The sequence below is a fragment of the Amphibalanus amphitrite genome, unplaced genomic scaffold (genome assembly GCF_019059575.1).
Source record: "Amphibalanus amphitrite isolate SeventyFive unplaced genomic scaffold, NRLGWU_Aamphi_draft 000014F_arrow, whole genome shotgun sequence".
Lineage (NCBI taxonomy): Eukaryota > Metazoa > Arthropoda > Thecostraca > Balanomorpha > Balanidae > Amphibalanus > Amphibalanus amphitrite.
The window spans coordinates 1,853,769-1,879,318 of record NW_024881510.1 but is presented as its reverse complement, the minus strand read 5'-3'; the positions used below and the strand labels follow the sequence as shown (position 1 = coordinate 1,879,318).

General features: G+C 49.9%; 1 protein-coding gene across 4 annotated transcripts; it reads right to left on the bottom strand.

Moving 5' to 3' along the window:
• Positions 1-6: 6 nt before the first annotated feature.
• On the bottom strand, positions 7-25,550 carry LOC122384978 (xaa-Pro dipeptidase-like). Of its 4 annotated transcripts, none has more exons than XM_043372877.1 (14): positions 25,473-25,550; positions 18,880-18,929; positions 10,118-10,301; positions 9,650-9,841; positions 6,866-6,913; positions 6,510-6,571; positions 6,060-6,104; positions 4,706-4,856; positions 4,271-4,389; positions 3,666-3,814; positions 3,276-3,376; positions 2,684-2,878; positions 2,076-2,227; positions 7-979 (listed from the first exon to the last, which is right to left on the bottom strand). In XM_043372877.1, the coding sequence occupies exons 2-14, from the start codon at positions 18,885-18,887 to the stop codon at positions 880-882; spliced, it is 1,506 nt and encodes a 501-aa protein (XP_043228812.1). In that variant the 5' UTR covers positions 18,888-18,929; positions 25,473-25,550; the 3' UTR covers positions 7-879. The 4 variants fall into 4 exon arrangements, with proteins under 4 accessions (XP_043228812.1, XP_043228801.1, XP_043228794.1 ...); XM_043372866.1 differs by lacking the exon at positions 25,473-25,550 and adding an exon at positions 20,679-20,715; XM_043372859.1 differs by lacking the exon at positions 25,473-25,550 and adding an exon at positions 20,483-20,704.

Here is a 25,550-nt window from a genome sequence, read left to right as displayed (position 1 = left end):
TAGTTAACGCGGTTGTAGTATATTCATTTCCGTAAATAGAAAATATCACTGCATGCAATACACCCTTAAGCATCCAGACTTTGTACTTCAAGTCTGTATAATTGTAACACCGTTGCGCGATAGTTATCATGGCACAGATCACCACCGTAGAATCACTGGGATCACCAAAGTCACCAGTCACCAATAAATGGTGCCATAGACCACAACCTAAGACCAGTATCACCTGGGATCTATGGCGCGCAAGGCGGGGGAAGGGGGAAGGGGGCACAGGTCGGTACGTCGGTTACCGGGATGGGACACAGAATGGTAGGACCAGTGACCACTGTCATGGAATGGTGGATGTTAGACAAAGGCATGGCTACACGGTGAACCTTAGTAATTGTGCATTGTCTTATATCCTTTTTCCAGTCCGTTTTCAAGTCCTTTCCTTTCGCAGACATTTGCTTTTGAAACAATATTACCATACTCACTCGGTCTAATTTCGTGGAGTCTAATTCCAGGCTGAGGAAGGCACACATCAAAAAGCCAAAAGCACCCACCATGTAGCCAGCACCATACAGCTCGCCGACTACCGACCGCTGGTCCCGGGCACTGACCGATCACTGACCTCTAACCACTGACCACTGATCAATTATCATCGACCACTCACCATTGACCACCGCTCACCGGCCAATAACTACTGATCACTGCTCACTGATCACTCACCACTCTCCACCGACCACTGCTCACCCATCTCGGATCATTGATCGCCGATCATCGACCACTGCTCACCGATCTCTGATCACCACCAGCCACTGACCGCCTCCGCTGCCGCCAGCCCTGATACAGTGCCAGCGGCGTCCTGGGCTCCGCTCCTCTCCCGCACGCCATACCGGCCGCCTAGAGGACCATTTTGGGCGCGGCAAAGTCGCTCTGGAGCTGGGGGACCACCACCTCCTGCTGCCGTCCCTCGGCCATTACCGCCTCGATCTCCTCGATACTGCAAAGGAGAGAGTGAAAGGGACGGGTCAGCACGGCGGATCGAAAGTTTGGGTGAAGGGCGAAGGTATGTGCTGTGGGCTAAATTGAAAGGGCTGGGCCGCCCATGATTATATGTGCAAGAATACCTAGAACTATTATAATCCTAGGCCTGCATGCCATAAAAGATTTGAAAGTACACAAGCAATTGTAGTTATAAATGGACAAGTATTGTATCGAGAGTACATGAACCTCCAGGCTCCACGAATCAAACTATTAAAACAGTTACATTTAAGGCGTACCGGTTTCGTCTATTGACTTCTTCAGCGCCGTATGCTTCATACGGCGCTGACAACTGACCACCGTTCAGCTTCATACGGCGCTGAAGAAGTCAATAGACGAAACCGGTACGCCTTAAATGTAACTGTTTTAATAGTTTGATTCGTGGAGCCTGGAGGTTCATGTACTCTCGATACAATACACAAGCAATATTTGACAGGCAATAAACAACGAGTAGATCGTGCCACCGTAATTTCAATTTCTCGTCCCCATGAGCCTTCACTAGTCTAATGGCTAGTCATCTGTAATTAACACACCACCGACCCATGGAGATCCGTTTCACAGAGTCAGGCACGGATTGTCGGACGGGGCGGCAGCTCCCTCTGAACGAGGCGGAAGGGGAGGAGAAAGGAGAAAGAGAGAGAGAGAGAGAGAGAGAGAGAGAGAGAGAGAGAGAGAGAGAGAGAGAGAGAGAGAGAGAGAGAGAGAGAGAGAGAGAGAGAGAGAGAGAGAGAGAGAGAGAGAGAGAGAGAGAGAGAGAGAGAGAGAGAGAGAGAGAGAGAGAGAGAGAGAGAGAGAGAGAGAGAGAGAGAGAGAGAGAGAGAGAGAGAGAGAGAGAGAGAGAGAGAGAGAGAGAGAGAGAGAGAGAGAGAGAGAGAGAGAGAGAGAGAGAGAGAGAGAGAGAGAGAGAGAGAGAGAGAGAGAGAGAGAGAGAGAGAGAGAGAGAGAGAGAGAGAGAGAGAGAGAGAGAGAGAGAGAGAGAGAGAGAGAGAGAGAGAGAGAGAGAGAGAGAGAGAGAGAGAGAGAGAGAGAGAAAGAGAGAGGCGGGTGATCCTCACCTGCGCGGCACCACGGTGAAACACTCCATGCCGGTGTCGGTGACGATGAGGTCGTCCTCGATCCTCACGCCGCCGAACCCGCGGTACTCCTGGATCCTCTCCGGGACCAGGAACTGGCTGAGCACCGGGTCCGCCAGCGCCTGGTCCAGCAACTGAGTGGGAGGAGGGGGGGGGGGGGGGCGATCAGTTGCGGTACTCCTGGATCCTCTCCGGGACCAGGAACTGGCTGAGCACCGGGTCCGCCAGCGCCTGGTCCAGAAGCTGAGGGCGGTGGGCGGCGTGGGAAGGTCAGACAGGCATTCGCTTTCGCACATTCGCACAGTACAACGCTTACTTCTAACCACTTATGAAACAAAACTAAAACAGGAACAGAGCAATGACAGCCCCGGGCTTGGGGTTCATCATAGAATTTAAACGTCTATGCTATCAAATGTAACTTTACAATGCAATGAAATAAACGATCCTTTCATTGTATCTAAACGCGATAACAAACTCTTTGCACCTTGACACATACAATGTTTCTGCATGCCGCTCTTAACCTTGCAACATCCCCTCCAGCCTGGCAGTCCGACCCGAACTGACCCCCCCCCTCCCCCCCCCCCACTCACGTGGTCGATGAAGTAGCAGCCGGGCTCGGTGGTGAGCACCATGCCGGCCTGTAGGGTGCGCGCCGTGCGCAGGTTGCGCAGGCCCGGCTCGGAGCGGCGGCTCGGGTGGCCGCTCAGGTAGCCGCCCACGTCGTGGACGTCACAGCCCAGGAAGTGGCCCAGGCCGTGCGGCTGGAACGTGGCGCCCAGGTTCGCCTGCGGGGGGGGGGGGTGTGAGGGTTCGCATGTCAGTGGGGGTATGGGTTCAGTTCACCTGCCGTTGGGAGCTTAGGAGTGGGGTCAGGCCACGAGGACTCCAATGGGGGAGAGGATGTGAAGGGAAAGAGTGGGTTCTGCATACCGAGATCTGAGGAGGGGGTTTGTTAATGATAATCTCCTGTAGAGGGAGACTATGTTCCGCTAGAGGTCACCAAAAGAGTGGAGGAGTGAGTCAGGATACCAAAATCGTCAGGCGATATGTAAATTAATACAGAGCCCCTTTACACTGCACACTCTCAGCACAGCCTGCCAGCGCGCTATCAGCATCCCCTATCTCCCTCCCCTCCGAGACTCCCATCAAGCCCTTTCCCCTCCCTCCGTCCGTCCGGCATACCTCCATCATGTCGTCGACGTTGCCGCGGAGGATGCCGGCCTCCTTGAGTTCCTCCAGCGTCACCCGGTTGGCCAGCCGGTGCATGTCCACCCACGAGACGCCTGGGAAGGTAGGGGTCAGGGTAAGGATCAGACGACTGAGAGGGTAATCAGAAATGAAAAAAACTGGTCACAGGGAGACGGCAGAAGTCAGCATGCTGGTAACAGCGGTCAGCCATCCACGCACATTAATCATCGCCTGAACTTAACTGTCTGATCTCATCCTACAGCTGTCCATCTGCCCATCCTTGTCCATCTGTCCGTCTGTCTGTCCATCTGTCCATCAGTCATCTGTTCCCCTATCCCTCTGTCCGTTTTTCTGTCTATCCATCCGTCCGTTCGTGGGACCTACCCGGTTTGATGGCGGCCATGACGGCTCGCGTGGCCTTGAGCACCAGGTTGTAGATGGTCTTCTGTTTGTCGGTGAACTTGCCGTTGGCAGGGAACGAGCACGTGATGTCCGAGGTGTAGCAGTAGTACTCGGCGCCCATATCGAACAAGCTGTGAACCGGGAGGGGCGGGTCAGTAAAACAGGTGAGGAGGGGCGGGTCAGTCCAACAGACTGCAGACAGGCAACTCAGCCGAACAGACTGAATACAAGGGAGTCAGCTCAGTGACTGATAGTACGTGGCAGTAGCTTATGCTTGGATTGCTGTAACTCCAATGGCGAACCAGCGAAAGGGAGCTCATATCCCCAACATACATTACCGGCTGAGCCAAGACCTTAGTGGGCAAAGGCCTCCCCTCCCCCGCTAAACAGTATTAATTGAACCTGTCCCCGACCCGTGCTGAGCTACTTTCCCCCCCCCCCCTCCACACCGTCTCTTCCTTTTCCGTCCCGTCCCTTTCCGTTTCGTTCACATCATCCCACCATGCCTCGCTCCACCGTCTCGTCCCATCCCGCCCCGTCTCGTCCCACCTATCCCGACCATCCCGTTCCGTCCCTCCAGCACTGACCACATGTCACCATCGTTGACCGTCTTGTCGTTGGGCGCGCCCGCGTGGCCGTAGTGCAGCACGGCGCCGTTACCTCCCGAGCCGCAGATACACGTGTAAGCCACGTGGCGACAGCCGCCCTGTGGAAACGGCACGTGTCAGTGAAGCATCATGACACGTGGAGAATAGCGACACCACGAGTCTCAACAGCAGTCACTCATACGTGTAAATATGTTGTGTTACAAGGGTGCCAGTCTCTGAAATTCCACAAAAGTACCTGGCATGCTTACCCCGCTAAGTCAGGTGCTGTAGCTGTTTACTGTTTAGTGACAGACGAACCCCAAAGACGTTTCATTTCTACCGAGAAACAACTAGCCCCCTCCCCCCCACCACCAAAAGTCGCTGTTTCAGTCCCGCTTCCCGCCCACCCAGACCCGACCGGTCGCGGGCACGTACGTAATAGTAGGCGTACTGTTTGAAGATGGCTTCCAGCTGGTATTCCTTCATGCCGGGACGGATCTTCTTCATCACCTCAATGTGGGCGCGAGACGAGATCAGGTTGGAGAAGCGGATCACCTGCGCCTCCAGGTGGGTCTTATAGACGCGCCTGAGGAGAGGGGGCAGGGGAGGGATCAGAAAGGCTACGAGCGGGCCACTTGTTCAAGCTATATGTACAGGTCTCGCGGGTTTTAGCGGTAGGTTTTGCACCTAGAAAATTTAGTGTACTTCAGGCTATATCTTCGTCGTCTTAAGCTTTCAAGTGTTGAAGATGCGATCGACTTGTTGGTTCACAAGCCGGCCATGATCGTGTAAAATGGCTTCAACGGAGATCGATTAGTTTCTGAGATATAACTGGAAATTTAAAAGTGCAAGACCTACCGCTTAATCTCGCGAGGGCCGTACAGTATATAAGGTCCATGTATCACTAACTCATTCCCAGACGCATTGCATCGTTTGCTAAATAAGAGGCGGTCACTCCGGTAAGCTTATTTGCTTCTATAGTAAGTTGCGCAACCCGGCTGACCCCCCCCCCCCCCCGCCGCATTCCACGCGCATTATCAGACCGGTCCCGTACATTTCCACGCGTACCGATCGGGCGCCCTGACCAGATAGTCGGCCCGACCGAAGAAACAGGACCCGAGGCCGACTGTATCGGGAATCAGCTCTGCCCCGGCCAGAATACTGCAGCGACGCCGGTCGGTTCAGAGGCCGACTGATAGCGCTCGTTATCTGAACGAGCCCTCGTCGGTCCGTGAGGCTATCATAACGAGCCCGCCGTGAGGCTATCTCACCGAGCCATCACTTCCTGAGAGCCCGACGTGAGACTATCGGGCCGAACACCCATAATTTTCGTGATCTCGACGTGAGGCCATCTGACCGAGCTCTCATAATATCCGTTAGCCCGCTGTGGTGTTATCTGACTGAACCAAAACAAAATCCACGTGAGCCCGCCTTGAGACCAACTGACCTAGCCCTTACCGGTCGTTGAGTCCGCTGTGAGGCTTTCTGGCCACGGCCGAGCCCCTACCGGTCACATGAGATCGCTGAGCCACATCACCGCCCTCGGTGTATTATCCGCCGGGTCCCCACCTCCGACAAATCCACTCAAGTGGCTCGGCTTCAATGGGGCCGTGCGCAGCGGCTGCTGAACTTCGTACAATGTTATCGGCTACCGGAGCATCCCGACCGCGACCACTCTCAATGTACCGGCAGGTTGGTCGGTCGGCCGGGCCGGGGCGAGTAATGCCCAGAAATAGTCTGCGTATCTGCCCCGTAATTTCAAAGGCGGGGAGGGGGAAAGAACACTTACAGTTCCGCCATGACTGGGTACAGGACCTCGTAGTCCGTCTTGAACCTGCCGGTGAAGGAGGGAGATCGATTATTTTAGTTATCAGACTCAGGGACAGGGGAGGGGAAGGGGAGGGGAGGGGTTATCGCGCTGACAAGAGGCTACTGTTTACGGACATACTCAGCTCAATCATAGAATGACCAATAATCGCATAAAACTTTAACAAATTGACCACACTCAGGACTATCTGCGAACTGCAAATACATAATCGATTGCTTTGATCAACATGTCACAGCGCTGCACAAAGTACGCATGGTCACACAACTTGCTTCGGTTAAAAAATATAAATGTCTAAAAAAGTAACAGGCAATTACTGCAGCGGGAAATGCCATGGGTCTAATGGCATTCCATGATGCCATTAGACCCCCTAAAAGTGTCATTCGGTCCCGAGACAGAGGGAGGGGCACTCACTCGCTCATTCCGTCGAACGCCGCAGGACGGGTGGTCAGCTTACTGTCAGAGTTGACGCCTTGCTGGAAAGGGAACACAGACACACGAATGTGACAAGGATTTAGCAACTGCATAAATTAACTGACTGGAGGTCTTAAGCCTAATTTAAACGTAAGTATTGATAAAAAATTCCAGGGCGGCGCAAAAAAAAAAAGTTCAAGAGACCTTCATTACTACCAGCGTGTAATGAAGGTCTCACGAATTAACAGCAATCTACTATGTCCCACTTCTTCTCAATACTGGCACTGCTCCCGGAATAGTACTCGCCGTCTGTCAACGTCAGACGGACTCATGACCGGCCCGAGATCACAACCTACCAGCAGCAGCAGCGAGTCCGGTTTCATGCCCTTCAGGACGGCTGCCAGCTGGGGACATGGACAGAAACAGGCGGTCAGCATCACACGGCATGGTATGCATTGGACGTTATATACATACTCGTACAACAGCGTACGGTAGGTAATAGGTACCGTGCAACACAGAAGGAATAACATGGCACAAAACGCACTTTGTACCATACCATACCTAAAGGTAACCGTGTTAACCCGCGAGTTGCTGGGGGGGGGGGGGGGGGCGTTAAACGCCCCCACTTTTTCGCCGGGCCATAGCATTAAAACGGCGCGCCGCAGGCGCGCCAAATTTTGGGTACCTGTAGGGAATTGATTGAAGTGTATTGTGACAAATTTTCAAAAAAATCGGTCCGAAAATTTTTGAGGTATCGAGGTTTTAGTGACGTCATGATTTCTGAGTTTTCGACCAAAAACGGCATATGTTCAAAAAATCATATAAAATCACAGAATAGACATACAGACATGCCGTAAACGCCATTAGACTGCCAATACCATGAACAATCAAATGGCTATCTTCGATTATTGATTATCGTTCCGCATTTTCCAAAATCTTGAACTGAATCTTGGCAATTTCTCGTCACTACTTCACGACCATGATACATGCATTTCTTAAATTGAACTTTTTGAGCCAAACACGTACACATATGATAAAATGAATGTCACCATCGTGTTTTACGCCCCAAATTACCCATAAAACATGTGTCACAACTCACAGGCTGCAAATATCAGTTTTGATTTTCGGGGATATTTGCCTACCGGTTGACCTGACCTTGACCCTGACCTGACCTATGCTTGACTGACCCCTACATGGAGCTGACACTCTTGTAGGCCTTATATGAAGGATTGTGCACCGTTTTGACAGAGTTTATGACGAGAGGCGCCCATTGCGAAGTCCTGAAGTCCATGCTACTGAAAGCCCGATTTCAGGTGTTTTACCTGACCTTGACCCGACCTGTGACCTGAAAATTCAACTTTAAAGTACTCATCTGAAGCGTCTCGTCGCGTTCTTTCGTTTGCCGCCCCGTGCGTTTCGCTGCGCCTATTGGTTCTCGAGTTATCGGCTGGGGGCGTTTAACGCCCCCCCCCCCCCCCAGGCAAACGGTGGGTGGCGAAATACCCCAGCAACTGCCGGGTTAAAAGGCTGATAGGCAGAAGAAGAGCATCATACAGTCTGCAAATGACGCAACGAGTTTTGAAAGATGCAGCCTCTAGTTGAGGCTATAGCCTCTAAGACACGGAAAGTGGGACGGACTAAGAAAAAGCGCGCGATACCGCCCGGCGTGACTGTAAACTCGCTAGAAAAAGACGGCCGATACGAAGCAAAAACGGTAGCGAAGTCACAGCAGCTGAATTTGAGATTAAAGGTAGTGTGCCAGCTTTCTTGGACCGTATGGAGTTAATGGCCCAGATAAGGAGAACCGGATTTTTAGAACTTATCCATACCTTCAAAACTCATGGAAACGTCTTAAATTCTTCAAATTTTGAGTACCCCAGTGCGAAATTCGCCCCGACGGGTTGTCGGTCGTACCCCAACCACATTTCACACCACTATGAACAATAAATGCACACACTGAAATCGCTATTACCGATATGCTCATCCAATCAAGTTTCGATAAACCCGTTCATCATCATCTCCTGCGGTTTCGAACACGCCTGTTAGGTGGCTTCTGATGCTCGTCGAGGTCGGAATTTCCAAATACGCGTGGTGCGTCGGGCCGCGCGCTCTGACTTCGGCCAAGAAAAATGCGTCAGCTGATCATTGTCATTTCTGCCACTTGCGTGTGGTGAAATGGGGTCATAACTTATAAGACGGCTTTTTCATATCAATTATTTTACATAAAATCATATTTCAAACCATAAATAATGTTCGACAGCCAAATAAAAGAAACAATACCAATACGGGCTTACAGTTTAAGGCTCGACATTGTGTTGTCTACGATTAGACAGCTGATAACTCATTCCCGTACGTCGTATGGTCGTAACACTATAATGACCTTTGCTTATTGTCACAAGTGCGCCGCATTCGCGATTGTTGCCCGACGCCTGTTTGCAGGTGAGCCCACTACAGTTGTTAAACATATCTAAAAACCGAAAAACTTTTAGGCGAAAAAGGCACTATTCCAGACCCATTTTTGATTTTTTTTTTGCGATATTAGGTAAAAACAGAAGCTTCTTATCCTAGGAAAAATAAAATGGGAAATCTTTCAAAGGTGGCACACTACCTTTAACAAAACAGAGTGACGAAGCAGCGCGCACAGCTCACCGACAAAACACAACGCTCGTCACCGGTCCCTGCGCCCCGGTGGATGCACGGACTTCGAGACCGGTCCTACCGCTCCCGACAAGTCCACTGCCGCTCCGCAGAAAAAGAAAAGAAATTGCCAACACGTCTACTCCTAGATACGTTGGAGGATTTTACACCGTCAAATCCAGGTTAATCGTCACGAGCGCAACGATGAGAGACCGTTCGTAATCTAAGCTCAGGAAAAATTATTCAGTAAACGATGTCATGCCGGATAGCCAAAAATAACCGTCTACTCGTATCTCTTTATCGACCTATAAAACTGACTGGCCAATCCTCCATCCATGAGCTAAGCTTTGGTCCACCTAGCAAGGTTGCCTAACTAAGAAGGTTGAGCTCAGCTACCTTGCAAGCTAGGCTCAGCTACCTTGTAGCTGAGGGCCAAACACAACCAAAGTCCTGACCTTTTACGTCACAAACTTGGTAAAAGTTCGCACCATCCAACGACTCACCTCGTCGACGTATTTGACGTCTTCCACCTCATACTGCGCCTTGACGTCATCCGGCTGCAGGAGTCGTCCCATCCAGGTGGCGTACACCTCGTCCAGCCGGGGGTAGAAGACGGTGGTACGGCCGGTGGCCACCTCGATAGCGGCGTAACAGTCCGGCACCAGAACGCCCACCGCCCAGTGGAAGAACGACTCCTGCGCGGCGGAACGCGGGTGAGGGCGAATGGGAGGGGTGCGGTGTGGTGGGTAGATAGTAGATACAAAGACACAGACAAGCGTCTATGCATGCTTAAAAGGTCTTTGTTATCTGTGAATATCTTCTATACTTTGGACATACAGGTTCAAAAATTAACAAATTTGGAACATGCACACGCTCTTAAATTGATAGCGGGCGGCGATCGAAAGCACGAAAGCCGATGAATATCGAACACCGCAGGATCAAAATCGAATTTCGACGGCCATTCGCCGCACCTGTCGGAACTCCGGCTCGACATCGGTGCAGTAGCGGTTGGACGACTGGCCGCCCTGCAGGACCACAACGGCGGCCGGCGGCACGCCGTCAGTGCGCCGCAGCTCGTCACAGAGGCGCCGTCGGTTCAGCCGGTGCAGCTCCATGGGCACCTGCAGCGTGTGCGAGCCCAGGCAGAAGCCCTCGCTGGAACGGCGCAGCCGGGCCGAGGGTGACTTCGGGGGAACGGGAGGACGGAACCACACATCCCCTGGCACATTCACATTACTGCCGTGCAAAGGCAAAAACGCATATCTAACATTTTTCTGTCAGCACAAAATTTTACACAGGGGCGAGTTTTGTGTTTTTCCGTCATTGTGGCCTTCCACTGACCAGAAGCGCAGCAATGTATATATCATTTGAAACAGAATAACGCGCTCTACCTATGTACATGCGTATCATAGTCCAAAAGTAATAAATATTAATATAATTACATAAAAGTTTTTCTGCCATTGCAATATTTTCTTTGCGGGGGTGACCCATGCCAACAACAAACGCGTATCTGGGCAAATCCACACAACGGTAGATATGCGTATTTGCCACTCGGCACAAGGCAGTAGCACTATAGGCAAATACGCGTATTGGGAGATATGCGCACGTGCCATTGGACACAGACGCCACCAGCTAGCTGGAAAAAAGACGTATAGTAAGATGTGCATAATTGCCACAATCGTCCTATCGAACTAGACAACTAACATATTGGATGATACGCTTGTTGTTTCGTGGCTCGTGCATACAAAACTTATGCCCGTAAATACATATGCACACGTAACTGACCACACCCTGTGATCAATACGGGAGATGCAGATTCACATAGCTGGCAAGACGTTTGTGCGGTGGTTTACATAATGTTGTGACGCTGTCGTGGATCCTCACGCAAGTGCCTGGTTCCGTAAAAAGGTTGCCGGCCTTTTAATCCTCGCACTTGTAGAGCGGGGGAGGGGTCGTATGGAGTATGGACCCCTCGGCTTTTCGAGAATAACTCGCGCAAAAAGCGACCGATCGCAACAAAACTTTACTTGCCCTTGAATTTAGAAAGTTTACACCTACTCGAAAAAATCTGATGACCTTGACCCAAATGACCTTTGAGCTGTGACTTATTTCTCAAGACCGTGTTTGGCCGAAATCGCGATTCGGCGTATATCAACTCACATTATCCGCGCGTTTCCAGTCTTCCAGGGGAGGGGGGGGGGGGGCAGGGGCGTAGCCAGGATTTCCTCCAGCAGGGGGCCAAACTTTCAGGGGCCCAAGGTAAACCCCCTCAAAATCCAAAAAGTTATCGGATTTCATCCACTATTTTTTGGAGGGGGCCCAAATAAAAAAAATAAAAATGATAAAAAATGTTAGAACTGAGGGGCAAGCAGAGCAGTCCATGGGTCCCTGCTAGATAGGCCCACTAATAGCTTCATAGAGTCGTTCAGCCGGTTCTGAAGGCGGTCTTGAGGTCCCCGTAGGTCGGATGAGGGTCCTTCAGACCGCCAAAGGCCCCTACAGCCCATGAGAGCCTCGTAAGCCGTCTGAGGGTCATATAAGCCGTCTAAGGGCAGGGGCGTAGCCAGGATTTTCTTCAGGGGGGAGGAGGGCAATCAAACCGAAAGGGGCGATGTGAGCGAAGGGGCCCAACATTTTCTTAATTTCATGACGTATTTATTTGCTTATATACGTATTATTAACTACCTTAAAATTACGAAGGGCCCCTGCGAACCCAATGGAGAGGGCCCCAAGGGCCCAGTGGCAAAGCCTCAGGCCCGAAGGGCCCTTTTATGACCAATGAAGAGAGCCCAGAGGGCCCTAGCGGCAAGGTCTCAGGCCTGAAAGGCCCCGCGAACCCAGTGGAGTGCCCCGAGGGGCCCTTTATAGTTTATACGCTACTTTTATTGTGCCCCTTACCGTACTTATGACACCGCGAGGCGCGATGGGGGGCCCTTTTGGGCTCCAGGGGGGAGGGCATGGCCCCTATGCCCCCCCTGTTCCGGCGGGATCAGCCGCCGGTTACGGCGGGATCAGCCGACGCGGAAAGTTTCAGCCGCAATTTTGTGCATAGGTAAACCCTCGTAACTCAAAATTTTACCGGCCGATTTTCGTATTTCTTTGATCATTAAATTGCCAGTACATTTGCAAGGCTCCATTGGGATTTAGAAGCGAATCGATTATTATCAGCGGTTACAGCGCATTGCAAAGACGGAAATGTCCGGCGCCGGCACAGTCTATAATTTAGGCGGCTAATAACAGCCAAGGCCTTATATTAGGATAACGGCCGCTGAGGCGCCAGGCGGCGGGATGTTGTTTACACGGTACACTTTTGTTATTAGCAAAGTTTTGGGCCAATTGACTTGATGCTTACACGGCAACATGCGCCACTATTTTTTTTCTGAAAGAAATCATGCACTGAACATTTCACGCTAATATAGTAATTGAGGGATGAATTATTTGCGTTGAAGCTTTAGCTTTTGTCAATGCATGACAAAACACCAGCTTAATTTTCAAAACATTTATAATATTTGTTTTACGCTGGCATGTTTTATTCAAAGGGGACACAGTCTCAGAGTCGGTAGATACAGGGTGTCCACGTCAAAAGTGTACCCAGACTTTTCTCCATATTTTATCTTAAAAACATCACACTCACGAACAATTGCCCTCGTTTGAGAGCCAAGGCAATGGCAAAACATTTGCTATGCTTTTCAACTGTGCTCGGCACTCTGCTGACCAGCGCGTGCCGTCTAGAGCAACTGCTCTATATGAGCCCCTTTGCGTCGGGTCACCGCCGGCGGGTCACCGCCGGTCTGGAGGTGGGTGATCGCCTGGTCAACGATGTGGGAAGGAAGGCGACGGATCTCGTCGATGATGAAGTCTTTCAGCTCCTGGGTCGACCCTGGATTGCCAGCGTATGCACAAGTCCTTGAGAAAGCCCCACAAGAAGAAATCTAGAGGGCTGAGGTCGGGCGAGTGTGGAGCCCATTCCACTGCGCTTTTCAAGCTGATGTGGCGGTCAGGAAAGTGCTCTTCCAGAAATTCCAGCGACCGTTTGGCGGTGTGGGGCGGCGCCCCGTCTTGTTGAAACCATTCTTCATGGCGACGGATCCCGCGTCTCCGCTTCAGCTCTCGCCAGAATGGTTCCAGTGCCTCCGAGGCGTAGCGTTCTAGCGTTACGGTGTTGTGTTTGTCTCTCCCCTGTCGTCTTCGAAAAAGAAGGGGTCGATAATGCCCCCTCCATGCCTCATTGCCACCCAAACCGATACTTTCTTGCTGTGCAGAGGCATGGTCTGAACTTTTTCTAGGCAATGGGATCCCCAGTGCACGGGGCATTGTGGGATTTCACATGCCACGGTCCGTCTGCCGGCGGTGGCCCGACGCAAAGCGGCTCATATAGAGCAGTTGCTCTAGACGGCACGCGCTGGTCAGCAGAGTGCCGAACACAGTTGAAAGGCATAGCAATTGTTTTGCCATTGCCTTGGCTCTCAAACGAGGGCAATTGTTTGTGAGTGCGATGTTTTTAAGATAAAATACGGAGAAAAGTCTGGGTACACTTTTGACGTGGACACCCGGTATACCTAATCATCTAACTCATTACGTAAAACATGGTAAAACGTTCAATTAATAAGCGTTTTTGCAAGTCCCTCAGAAATCAGCCCCGGGCAGCGACGGACTGCCGGCCGGCCGACCGGCCCCGGGTGGCTGGAAGCAGGGGCCAGTCACTGTTTGGTCCGGATGTGTAGGAGCGGGAGCAGCACTCTTTTTCACGCATATTCGCGTATTTACCTATTTAGGCACATTGACATGCAATGTCATTATATCTGATACGATGCGAGATCACAGACCAGAGATCCAGCTTATAACTTATATTAAATATTTGACCGATGAATCAAATCAAAAGGACTACGTACGATGTACGTCAGACACGTACCAAGGATTTCGCCCAAGAAGGGGTCACCCGCTCTTGAAGGGGCCCGCGAATCATCCAGGGGCCCGGGGTCAGCCCAGGCAAGGACGTATCCAGGACCTTTCGATGGGAAGGGGGGAGGGGGCGCGGTGGGTCTAGTCCCACTGGCAGACGGGCCTCTTTATAACGGTCTTTGCCGTGAGAAAATGTGGAAAATTGGCAAGTAAATGTACCTATCATTTATGCCCGAGGAGTGTCCCTAATATACACTAATGTCTAAGGTACATAGTATTTTACGAGCGAGAGAAGCGAGCGAGCTCCTCTGAGTCACCGTCCTCAGAGTCACCGGTGTGTGGCGGCGCTCAGAGGTGCCAGTGGAAGGCCGTCAGATGCGTTGGTTTTGGTCCTCACAGGCGCCGTTGCGGGGTCTCAGGGCTTAGAGACACTGGTGGGGCCATCATTGGCATGTGTGTGGCCGTGCAGAGTGGCCTGCGAGTGGAAAGTGGCCCTTCATAGGCTGGCAAGGATACTCAGAGGCTGGTAAGAGGCCCTCAAAGTCACTGGTACGTGGCCCTCAGAGGCGTCGGTGTGGGGACTCTCAGAGCCGCCGATGTAGGCCCTTAAGATGCGCTGGTGTGGGTCCCTTGGAGGTGGCGTGAGGAGCTTCGCAGGTGCCGTCGTGGTGGCTTTTAGAAACACTGCTGTGGGCCGTGGGGCTATCACAGAAGGATGTGGAGCCATTGCAGCTGATCCCTCATTGGCCGTTACTAGCAGGGCTGCGGAGTCGGAGTCGGAGTCGGAGTCGGAGTCGGAGTCGGTCGGAGTCGACAGTTGTGACCGGAGTCGGAGTCGGAGTCGGAGTCACCGAAAATCTGTCGACTCCGCAGCCCTGCTAGGTCTGCGGAGTCGGAGTCGGGAGTTGGAGTCGGTCGGAGTCGACAATTCTGCCCGGAGTCGGAGTCGGAGTCGGAACTGGTTTTTGAAAGCCGGAGTCGGAGTCGGAGTCGGAGTCGCCGAAAATCCATCGACTCCGCAGCCCTGGTTACTAAGGCCATCAGAGGTCGGCAAGGTCTCTCATAAACCGGCATTGGGCCTTTATGGAGATAAGTGTGGCTACATAGGAGCCAATTACGTGCTCTCACAAGCCCTGTGGACTGTGGTGTCTTTCCGAGTTGAAGCGCGGCTAGCACGAACCCTCTGCCACCAACTGGCGCCGCAGGGCCCCTCGGGTTCGAAGGAACCCTAAACCCGAGAACGGGCACGTACACCCTCGCTTCCTGGCTATGCCACTGAATCCAAGTGATCAGGAAGGAACCCTTCAGGTAATCAGGGGCCTCTCAGATGACCAGGGGTTTTCAATTGATCAGGGGCCCACCAGGTGGCCAGGGGAACCTCTGGTACCCAGGGGCCCTCAAGTAACCAGGGACCCCTTAAATAACCAGGGCCCCCTCAGTAAACGGAGGCCTCTTAGGTAACTGTAGGAGTCCCTCAAATAACCAGGGTCCGGCAAGGTCTCTCAGGTCCGTTTTTGACGAGGCTGTTATTGACGTCAGGTGCGAGCCTTTTGCCACCAGCAGAGGGCCCTTTCAAGCCTTTAGACTTTTGACTTCTGAGCCGTTTAAGGTCTCTTGAGGGCCGTTTGACGTATCTTGAGCTCCCTTTGAAGCCTTCTAAGGGCCCTTTGAGCAGCCGAGGGGCCTTTGAGGCCTTTTGAGGGCCTCTTGACGTCAGCTGAGGACCGTTTGGGGCCTTTTGATGGCCATTAGACGCCAATTGAGGACCCTCTGAACCAACTGGGGGCTCTTTGACGCCAGCTAAGGTCTCTTTAAGTTTGACGCCAGCTCAGATCCCTCTGACAACAGCTGGGGCCCTCTGATGCTAGCTCAGGGCCCTTTGACGCCCTTTTAGGCCTTCTGAGGGCCCCTTGAGGCCTTCTAAGGGCCCCTTGAGGCTTTTTGAGGGCCGCTTGACGCCAGCTGAGGACCGTTGGACTCCAGCTGAGGACCGTTTGAGGCCTTCTGATGGCCATTTGGCGCCACCTGAGGGCCCTCCGACACCAGCTGGGGGTCCTCTGACATCAGCTAAGGACCCTTTAAGGCCTTCGGAGAGCCGTTTGACGCGAGCTCAGGACCCTCTGACGCCAGCTCAGGGCCCTTTGACGCCCTTGAAGGCCTTCTGAGGTCCGTTTGACGTTGGTGAGGGCCCTTTGAGGCCATTCGAAAGGCCTTTGAGGTCATCTTGGGCCCTTTCAGGCCATCTGAGGGCCCCTTGACACCATCTGAGGGCCCTTTGACACCAGATGAGGCCCTTTGACGCTAATTGAGGGCCCTTTGAGGCCATCTGAGGGCCCTTTGACACCAGATGAGGGCCATTTGACGCTAACTGATGGCCCTCGAGACCATCCGAGGACCCTGTCACGCCATCCGTGGGCCCTTTGAGGCCTTTTGAGTGCCATTGCAATTTCACCACAATCACCCTGGCTGCGCTACTAGGCATTTTATGGACTCATATAAGACTGCTGGGGAACGAGATGGGCCCTCCCGGTCTTTTAATCTTTATTTCATCTCATTTTAACACGGTCTTCGGCGGTCTAATGATTAGGGGGCCCTCGACTTGAATGGAATGGATCATCTCATTGTCCTCATTGTGATAATATAGTGGAATCCAATGATTCAAGAACTTACATTCGCAAATAATATTGGTTACAAGCCTTTCCCTTTTCACGGCTGATTCACTCATCGAAAAAAGAATCACGTGTTTCACTACGATACCTCCGCTCAGGAGAAGCGGTCAAAAACGCATATCTGCAAAGTTCGTCGAATGAACATACGAGGTGTGTCATTAAAGTTCCAGGACTGGTGTCCTAAAAGATAAATTTCAAACCCAAGCCACAAACCACCATATTCCCCCTTCAAAGTAATCCTTCTGGAGTATACAACTGCGCTCCCAACCCTCTACAGTCACTAATCTTTTTCTTACGTGCTTTTAAAATCATGTCCTCTGTTGTAGGTCGTTTAACAATGAGCGCTGAACAGCGAACAAACTTGAAGTTTTTGGTGCAGTTGGGGAAAACGCCGTCAGAAGCACTGGGTATGCTGCAAAAAGTGCACGGGGATGAGACAATGTCACGCTCACGTGTTTTTGAGTGGTGCAAGAGGTTCAAAGAGGGCCGGGAGGACGTGGAAGATGACCCCAGGAGTGGAAGACTCTCAACGAGCAGGAATGAGGCCAATGTTGAGCGCATCAAGCAGATGGTGCGTGACGATCGTCGGTTGACTGTTCGACAGATCGCAGATGAGCTTGGCATGAACCACAACAGCGTGTGGAAGATTATCACTGAAGATCTGGGCATGCATAAAGTCTGTGCGAAGATGGTGCCGAGACTCCTGAACGATGACCAGAAGGGACGACGCATGCAGGTGTGTCAGGACATCCTCGAGCGTCTGGAAACTGAACCACACTTGCTCAGGAGAGTCATCACCGGCGATGAGTCCTGGGTATTTGAGTACGACCCGGAGACCAAACGCCAGAGCCTTCAATGGAAGAGTCCGGCGTCGCCACGGCCGAAGAAAGCAAGGCAGTCCAGGTCCAGCTTCAAGGTCATGTTGATCGCTTTCTTCGATGTGAGGGGCATCGTCCACTGCGAGTTCTTGCCACAGGGCCAGACAGTCAACCAACATGTGTACAAAGAAGTACTGCGGCGTCTGCTTCGTGCAGTGCGCGAGAAGAGGCGGGAGTTGTGGCAGGGCAACTCGTGGCTGCTTCACCACGACAATGCGCCTGCTCACAATGCCCTGAGCATCAGAGAGTTCTTGGCCAAGAAGAACATCGCCGTGCTGGAGCAGCCGCCCTACTCACCTGACCTCGCTCCGTGCGACTTCTTTCTCTTCCCCGAGCTCAAGGAGGTCATGAAGGGGACCCGTTTTGATGATGCGGACGACATCAAAAAGGCCGTGACGACGGAGCTGAGAAGCATCCCGCAAGAATCCTTCCAGCAGTGCATGCAAGCCTGGCAGAGAAGGATGGAGAAGTGCATGCGGTGCCAGGGGGATTACTTCGAAGGGGATAACCTATAGTTTGTAGCCTGGATGTGAAATAAAACTTGTGTGGCACCAGTCCTGGAACTTTTATGACACGCCTCGTAATTGAGAATCGCTCCACCACGACAAAAACGCACATCTACGTTGCTCGTTCACTGTTTACCAAGCCAAAAACGCGTATCTGCACAGATATGCGTTTTTGTCTTGGAATGCAAAGACATTACTGCACACGGAGACCAACAATACGCATATCTGCAACAGATATGCGTTTTTGTTTTGGAAGGAGGATTATTTAATCCAGACGATTACCAGCAGGGAGTAGATATGTAAAGGTTATGTGTTTTTGCCTCTGTGGATGCCTGCCTAATTGTGTTGTGTGTGCTTTTTCCAAACTTATATATGAAATATTTAGTTATTAAATGACGTATAGACTTTAATATTGATATGAGCATGTGTAGCTCATAGAGAGGAATCGAATAGTATAAAAAAACAAATTTTGCCAAAATTGTTAGTTATGCGTTTTTGCCTTTGCACGGCAGATTATTTACAATACCTACACTTACTTGAATGGTATAGATACACGCGAAAAAAAATAGTTTGCAAAATAACTCAGCACACCTACTCTGTAAATGGCAACAAAAAAGTAGCTAGCACTGATAAACATAGCCACATTTTCATTACAAAACCAGCTCCATATATCCATATATCCTTGTACGTTTAGTGCATTGAGGTGAATAGTGATGGCCAGAGTCTTCAATCTTCATTGATGTGAAATTAATAGTCAGTGTATCACTGTAGCTCTCACCTTGCCATTATTTTGGTTTAGTGAACTCTGGAGGTTGTGCACCACTTTATCTGGAAAAAAGAGAAAGACAATATTGTCACACCAGGCCCACAAATGTGTTATTGCACACCAGAGAGAATTGAGCATTTGAAGCTCAGCATGAAATGTTTAAGGTGCACCCTTCAACCTTGACTTTTCCCTTCCCATCCAATAAGTTTATTGAGTATCATATAAGATCATTGATATCAATGGTGCATGCCGGTCAGCTCTGTTGGATGAGCCAAGGTTGCATAGGTAGAGCTTCAATTAAGCCCTATGGTGTTTTTCTAGTGGCTGATACATTAACCAAGCAGATGTGGGGTCCTTCACCCTCAGCTACAGGGGATCAGACTTCCGATGACAGAGACCCTAGGGATACCATATCACCAGGCTGTGCAAATGATGCAGTGTCTTTGTTGTAGGTGCAGATGGTCAGCACATACAGTTAATGTCTCAGTATACTCAGTATAGGCATCAGGTCAGGGCCAGGCACTAACATTCCATATCTTATTGACTCAAGCCTCAAGGGATACAGGAAATCACCAGTGCAGGTAAATGGCCTCTGTATTGTGAAAATGCATGGTCCCTGACTGCCCAACACTAAAGCAAGAGACATGCAGACTGCCTGCCTACACTACCAATACCTACTACCTAGCACCAACTCAGCAGTACAGTGGAAGCTTGCTACCTTAGACACAGCCACAGGGGCCCACTAGCTACTACCCAGTATTCAGCACTGAGCACTCAGCAGATACAGGGTCCCATTGGACAGAACTCAGCTCTCAGCAGATACAGAGATTCATTCTGCAGCACTCAGCAGATATAACAGCCCACTGCATAGCACTCAGCAGATACAAGGGCTTATTGAACAGCATCACTGCCCATTCCTGATCCCCACACACAGTTGGAGTGATGGTGACACAGGCCGGTATTAGTAGAGAAGGTGTCACAGTCATACGAAGCTTTCCAAACCAAGGAGAGGCGCTGATCACTATGCCCGGAGCCCGGAGGAGCCAGGAGGTCCTTCTTTCTAAACCTAAACAAACCTAACTTAACCTAACCTACAACCTACAAACCTACAACCAACAGTACCTCTCTTGGTTGGAAAACATTCATGTGGCATCTGCTCTACTACTGCCCACAGGCCTTCATCTCAGAACCGGACCCACCCCATTCCCCCAACCCTATGAACTACAGGACTTTGGAAAATAAACCATGAAAGGAAAGAAACAGCATTAATCTGAAACGAAAAAAGGAGCAAAGAAGTAGCATATCCATGTGTGATGCAGGGCGGTGTTTCACGGGACGCTGCAACCACGCTGCTATCAAATTGAATGTGCTGACATCACACTTGTGGTAGTGTTGGAGCAATGGGCCTGTTGATGTCTCCATGGATTGGAAACCCAATTTGACACGTGTAAAAGCATTGTGCTGCTATCACCTGTGAAACAGGGCCCAGGTGACTTCAATTGACCGAGCACTGACTGAGCAGCTCAGCGCTGAGCGCTGAGCTCAGTAGAGCAGCTGTTACCAAGGCCGGCTGTTACAGGCATAATAAAATAAGAGCCCCTGTCATCTGACCCACCTTCAGAGCAGACACCAGGAACTCTAACCAAAAACAGTGAGATTATAGGTCAACTGCAACTGCAATCACCCTTGCCCTCAGAGACCACAGGGGCACGGGGTCAAAAGACTCGGTTCCGACTCAGAGACAAGACTGAGACAAGTGAAAAGAGACGTAGGAGTCAACGGAGTCAACCTGAACTCGTCAACATTCTAACCGGTACAAAGGATGTGTTCGTTATCCGTAGAGAGATGAGATATTCCTCGAGAAATAAGGAAGAAAAAAGCAGTGCTGCCAGATGGAGAAGGCTGTAATCCTCCAGATCAGTTACAAAAATCCTCCAGATTCCTCCAAATCCCATTGGCGGATCTAGAAAGGCGGTCTTGGACGCTGCGGGGGGCATATTTACGTCTGGACAACGAGTTGCGGGGAAAAGTGCTGATTGTGTTGCAGTTTTAGGAGCCGGTAATTAGGCTGGATTTTTGGGTTACTTTTTCGTTCCGATTCATGTATTACAGTGTTTGGCTTTTGAATATTTTAGTTCTTTCAGATAAATATTACTTGCCTTACAACTTTTGTAAAAATGTTTCATTTTTTATAAGCCGACGTTCAGAGTCCTAAAAATACATCAGCACTACAATCATTGTAAACAAACAAATGGAGCACACACAACTTGGATCTGTTCCAAGGCCGTTTTTAGTTTATCTGGTGGTTTTCTTGCTCTTGTACGTCGTTTTGTTGGATGTTTTGAATCCCTTAAGATTGACTTATATCATATTTAAGAAGCATGTTGACTGAAAACAATCTGAAGTATCCAGGAGGCTGACAGAGGTCCTGACTACTGAGTACCTACTGAGCATTGAGCAATATCAATATCAAGTTGAACAAGTTATGAAATTTTGGTTGATAAACGCAAGTTGATCGGGCTCATATATCGGCAAGAAAAAGTAAAATTAAAAGAGCTTATTGTCCAAAAACAAGCTATAATATTGCAGACCTTGGAGCAATACTGAAGAGCATGCTGAGCAGGATCATGCCAGAAAATGTTGACTGATGAGCGCATATTGATGTATTGGTATGAATATTGAATGATAACTTACAACAGCAAGATAAATTAGTGCTAACTATCAAGTTAAAATCTGGAATGAATGGACTTGGGCAGTTGATTGTAATGTGCATCAGGTACTCAGTGTCTGGCAAATGAAACATGCGATCATTCCATTGCTACTGGTCTACTGGAGGAGAAAGCTTGGATCACTAAATCCACTTTATGTTGATTTTGATGTTAATCATCATCACTGTATTTCTTTAAAAAAGGATGGTAGTAAAATTGTCAATGTGACAATCCATGCAACGATGTGATCATATTATGTGTTCATAGTCATTTGTGATAGTCATTATTGGTCCAATATACAATGGCAAAGCTCTCAGTCTCAGCGTTTCTTCCTGTGGATGGCCAGCAGTGACTCAGAGCTTAGAAGTATTAGTTTTCTTCACAGGGCTGGGATAAAAAGTACTGAGGGTAATCTTCCGCCAAGGAACTCTACTTTGACATGGTATGAGATGTAGGCACAAGTAGGTAGGTGCTCAGTTCCTATGGTCAGTAGTTGTGTATGTTTAGTCGGGTTAGCTTAGATGAGCTTGTTAGCTTTTGAATTTGCCAAATGTCCATAAAAATGTGACCTGAGCAATGAGCATACCTGACTAACCTGACAGCTGACCTAACCTCAATCATCACACATATTTGCAGCCTACCCAAGACCTGCATGGCAGTAGCACCCAGTTATAGGTAGGTACTTACCCTAACTCAATCTTACCTGCTAACCTTCAACTTGCCAAAAGTTAGCTCACATTGCCAAGCTGTGCAGGGAAACAGTCAACTGAGGAACTGGCTCATTGGGTGGCTGGTGTGAGTCTGTGCAATTAAAGTGTTTCTTCTCTGAAGCTGCTCTGCACTGTTGTATGTCATGTTAGATGCTCAGAAAATGTGGGAAATGATTACTAAGCCACTTTAGTGCTTTGTTAATGCTCGAGACATGAACAAGTACAGATCCTGCAGGGTACAGCTATGAGTTAGGTGCTAGGTGAGTAGAGTATGTTATGTGAATGTGCTGTTCCCTGTTTGACCGTAAGTATACAAACAAGCACAGGGTCACAGTTATATTCAATCTCCACATAAACATACAACAAAAACGGCCATATAGCCTAACTCCGAACACACCACAGATAACTTAAGCCTTTGAAGGCACAAAAATGTTTTGATTAACAGGACAGGTTTACAATATATCCTCTGTCCTTGGGGGATCTTGCTGCCAAGTTGAGGTATGATGACTGAACTTCAGGATTGATCAACCTTTTCTTAGCCACTGCTTATATACGAGAAAGACCAAATGCTTGTTTGTTTTGATTTACAGGACATGTATACAATATATCCTCTGTCCTTGGGGGATCTTGCTGCCAAGTTGAGGTACGATGACTGAACTTCAGGATTGATCAACCTTTTCTTAGCCACTGCTTATAAACGAGAAAGACCAAATGCTTGTTTGTAAACTGCGTTGAAAATTTAATGATCCACCTTCAATTCTGACATGAAGGCACAAATGAAATAGTTCCCTCTCCTTTTGGAATACACAAAGCAAAATATTTAATAAATTTTAGTGGATGGACAAGAGCAATTAGCATAGCTTTCCCTCAAGTTAACTTCTCGCACTGTTGATGAATTACACTGACGCTTATTCGCTTCATGTTTTGTAACAAACGCGCTAAAACTGCAATATAACAGCACTATATGCTTCTTGACAAAATGCAATAGTATTAAAAATTTAGCCCTGATGGCATTCATTCTTGGTGGAAACGTAATTACAAAATATTTTGTAGTAACTATTAAATTCCGGCCGAAAACAGTGCACGGTTTAAAAAAGAATCATTCCAATGACGGTCCATTATTGCGGTCCTGAAATCGCCACTATTTCCGGCCTCTCCAACGCAACTCGTTGTCCAGACGTAAATATGCCTGCGGGGGAGGGCATACCCCCAAAAAGTTTCCCCAAATTCTAAAAACTCATCGGATTTCGATTCCTTTCGCGCTGCTGTGCAGTTTAAAAGATACTTTTTCTAATGAATATTTGTTTAGTTTTCGTTTTATCCTCGACAAAAACGAAAATTTTCGTCGATTTTGGGCGCTGCGGGGGGGGGGAGGGGGCTTTGCCCCAAGTGTCCCCCCTTTGATCCGCCATGTAGTTCGGTACACTGGAAACTTTTTTACTCCCGGCTGGGGGGTAAACCCGCTGTTACGGAGTAGCGTACTCCGCAGACGTTTTTTACACCCCACCGTGGAGTAACTCTTCTAGGATACCCTCGCACAGGGAGTAAACCCTTTCGATTTTACCCCCAATCCAGGGGTAAACCCTTTTAATTACACTCGCACAGAGGGTAGACCCTTTTCATTTACCCTCTGACAGGGAGTAACCCCCGGCGTTAACCCTCTGGCAAGGAGTTACCCCCGTTCTTTACCCTCTATAATGGGGTAAAAATTACCCAACGACAGGGGGTAAATGGAAAGGGTAACCCTTTGTCGTGGAGAAAAACGTCTGCGTACTCTGCAGACGTTTTTTTACACCCCACCTCAGATATTTACCCCTCCCGACGGCCACGCTCCATTGCACAATGCACATACAAACTCAATAAAAACATACGTTGCAACAAAAAGTCTATTTCCGAAATTAAAGTATCGTGTACAAGTATCGGTCCACTCCAGAGCAGAAAAAACAACGCAAAATATCGAATGCGGGGAGCTAGACCTAGGACCACCTAGGTCCGTCGGCGACCGCTGCACTGTCGCCGGCCGTGCAGCCCCGGCCGATCACGGAATACCGGTTGACTCGCCGACGTCGCAGCCCGGGCCGGCCGGCTACTCGCGGGTCCAGCGGGGGTGGGGCTTGTTTGGCGAGGAACGGAGCCAGGAAAACCATCACACATTCGAATACGGAACATAACTCAGAATTCGCTCCCTGCACACCCGCTTCCTCCCTGACGTGTGCCGCTTCATTCGCTCTTTTACATACAGCTGTTGAGCAGCTCCGGGACACCCTCTAGTTTCTTTGGTATTTTACTGTTGTCTGTTCTGAGAACAAACCGCAGCAGAACACACGCTGTGTTTTCAACCTTTCGGTTCGTTTTCTGAGCGTAGACAGCGAATGAAGCGGCCCACGTCAGTGTTCTACCTTTGTGGTACCACAAAGTCTGCAGACTTCAATGCCCTCCACGAAGAGTGCATCGTCGCGCACGCTGGGGCCTCTCGCGTTGGGGGAGACCGTGTAAATTTGGTCTTCCTCTTGGAACATCGCCAGAAGGTGCCCGGCCGCTTCATCTGCAAAGTGAAACAACACAAATTAAATGTTGGCAGGATTGACAAGGGAGTGATTGAGGGACGGCAGAAAAGTAAGAGGCGGGAGGAGGGCGGGTGGTGAGCGTGAGAGGGAGGGGGGGTAAAGGCAGTGGGTGGCATGAGACGTTTCGAAGCAAGATAAGTTTTTTCTCTTTTTCTATTTCTCTGAAACAGTGCCAGCTGCGATAGTGAAATTTTAACACAAAATCAATCACGTACATGTACAAACAAGAGCATGGAACGGTATGCATGCTATGCGCGCATCTTCGTGGGGGTTCACCGAAGAACGCTGAGCTGTTAAGTGCTGTAACCTGGCGGCGCGCCGCATGTCGATGGGGATACCGCTGCTGCCGCCAGGTGACAGGTCGAGAAGCTGACCTGCCCTGGTTCGAAGCAGCGGTTCGGCCGAAGTGAGGAGGGTGGCGTGGCAGGCGTCCGTACCAGCCGCGCGTTGGTGGTACTTAGCAGCGTTTTTTTTAGCGTGGCACCATGAAAAAAAGTTAGAGAAATTTATTACCGACTTTCGAGGCGAAGGTAGACCAAGTGTGGCTTTTCAATTGTGTTTCGCTCAGTGTTTTTCAAATATGATGTTTGACCACTGACCAGCAATATGTAAGATCTTACATTTCATCTTTTCCGAAAAAAACATTTCTTGGGGAATGTCGTCATAAATTTACAGTTTAGGGAGAGAACTACGGGGCC

Coding starts and splice junctions, on each gene's coding strand:
- LOC122384978 (XM_043372877.1), bottom strand. Junction 9,842..10,117: donor TCGAGCCGGAGTTCCGACAG/GTGCGGCGAATG, acceptor TCCGCCGCGCAG/GAGTCGTTCTTCCACTGGGC. Junction 2,879..3,275: donor ACGTCGACGACATGATGGAG/GTATGCCGGACG, acceptor CCCCCCCCGCAG/GCGAACCTGGGCGCCACGTT.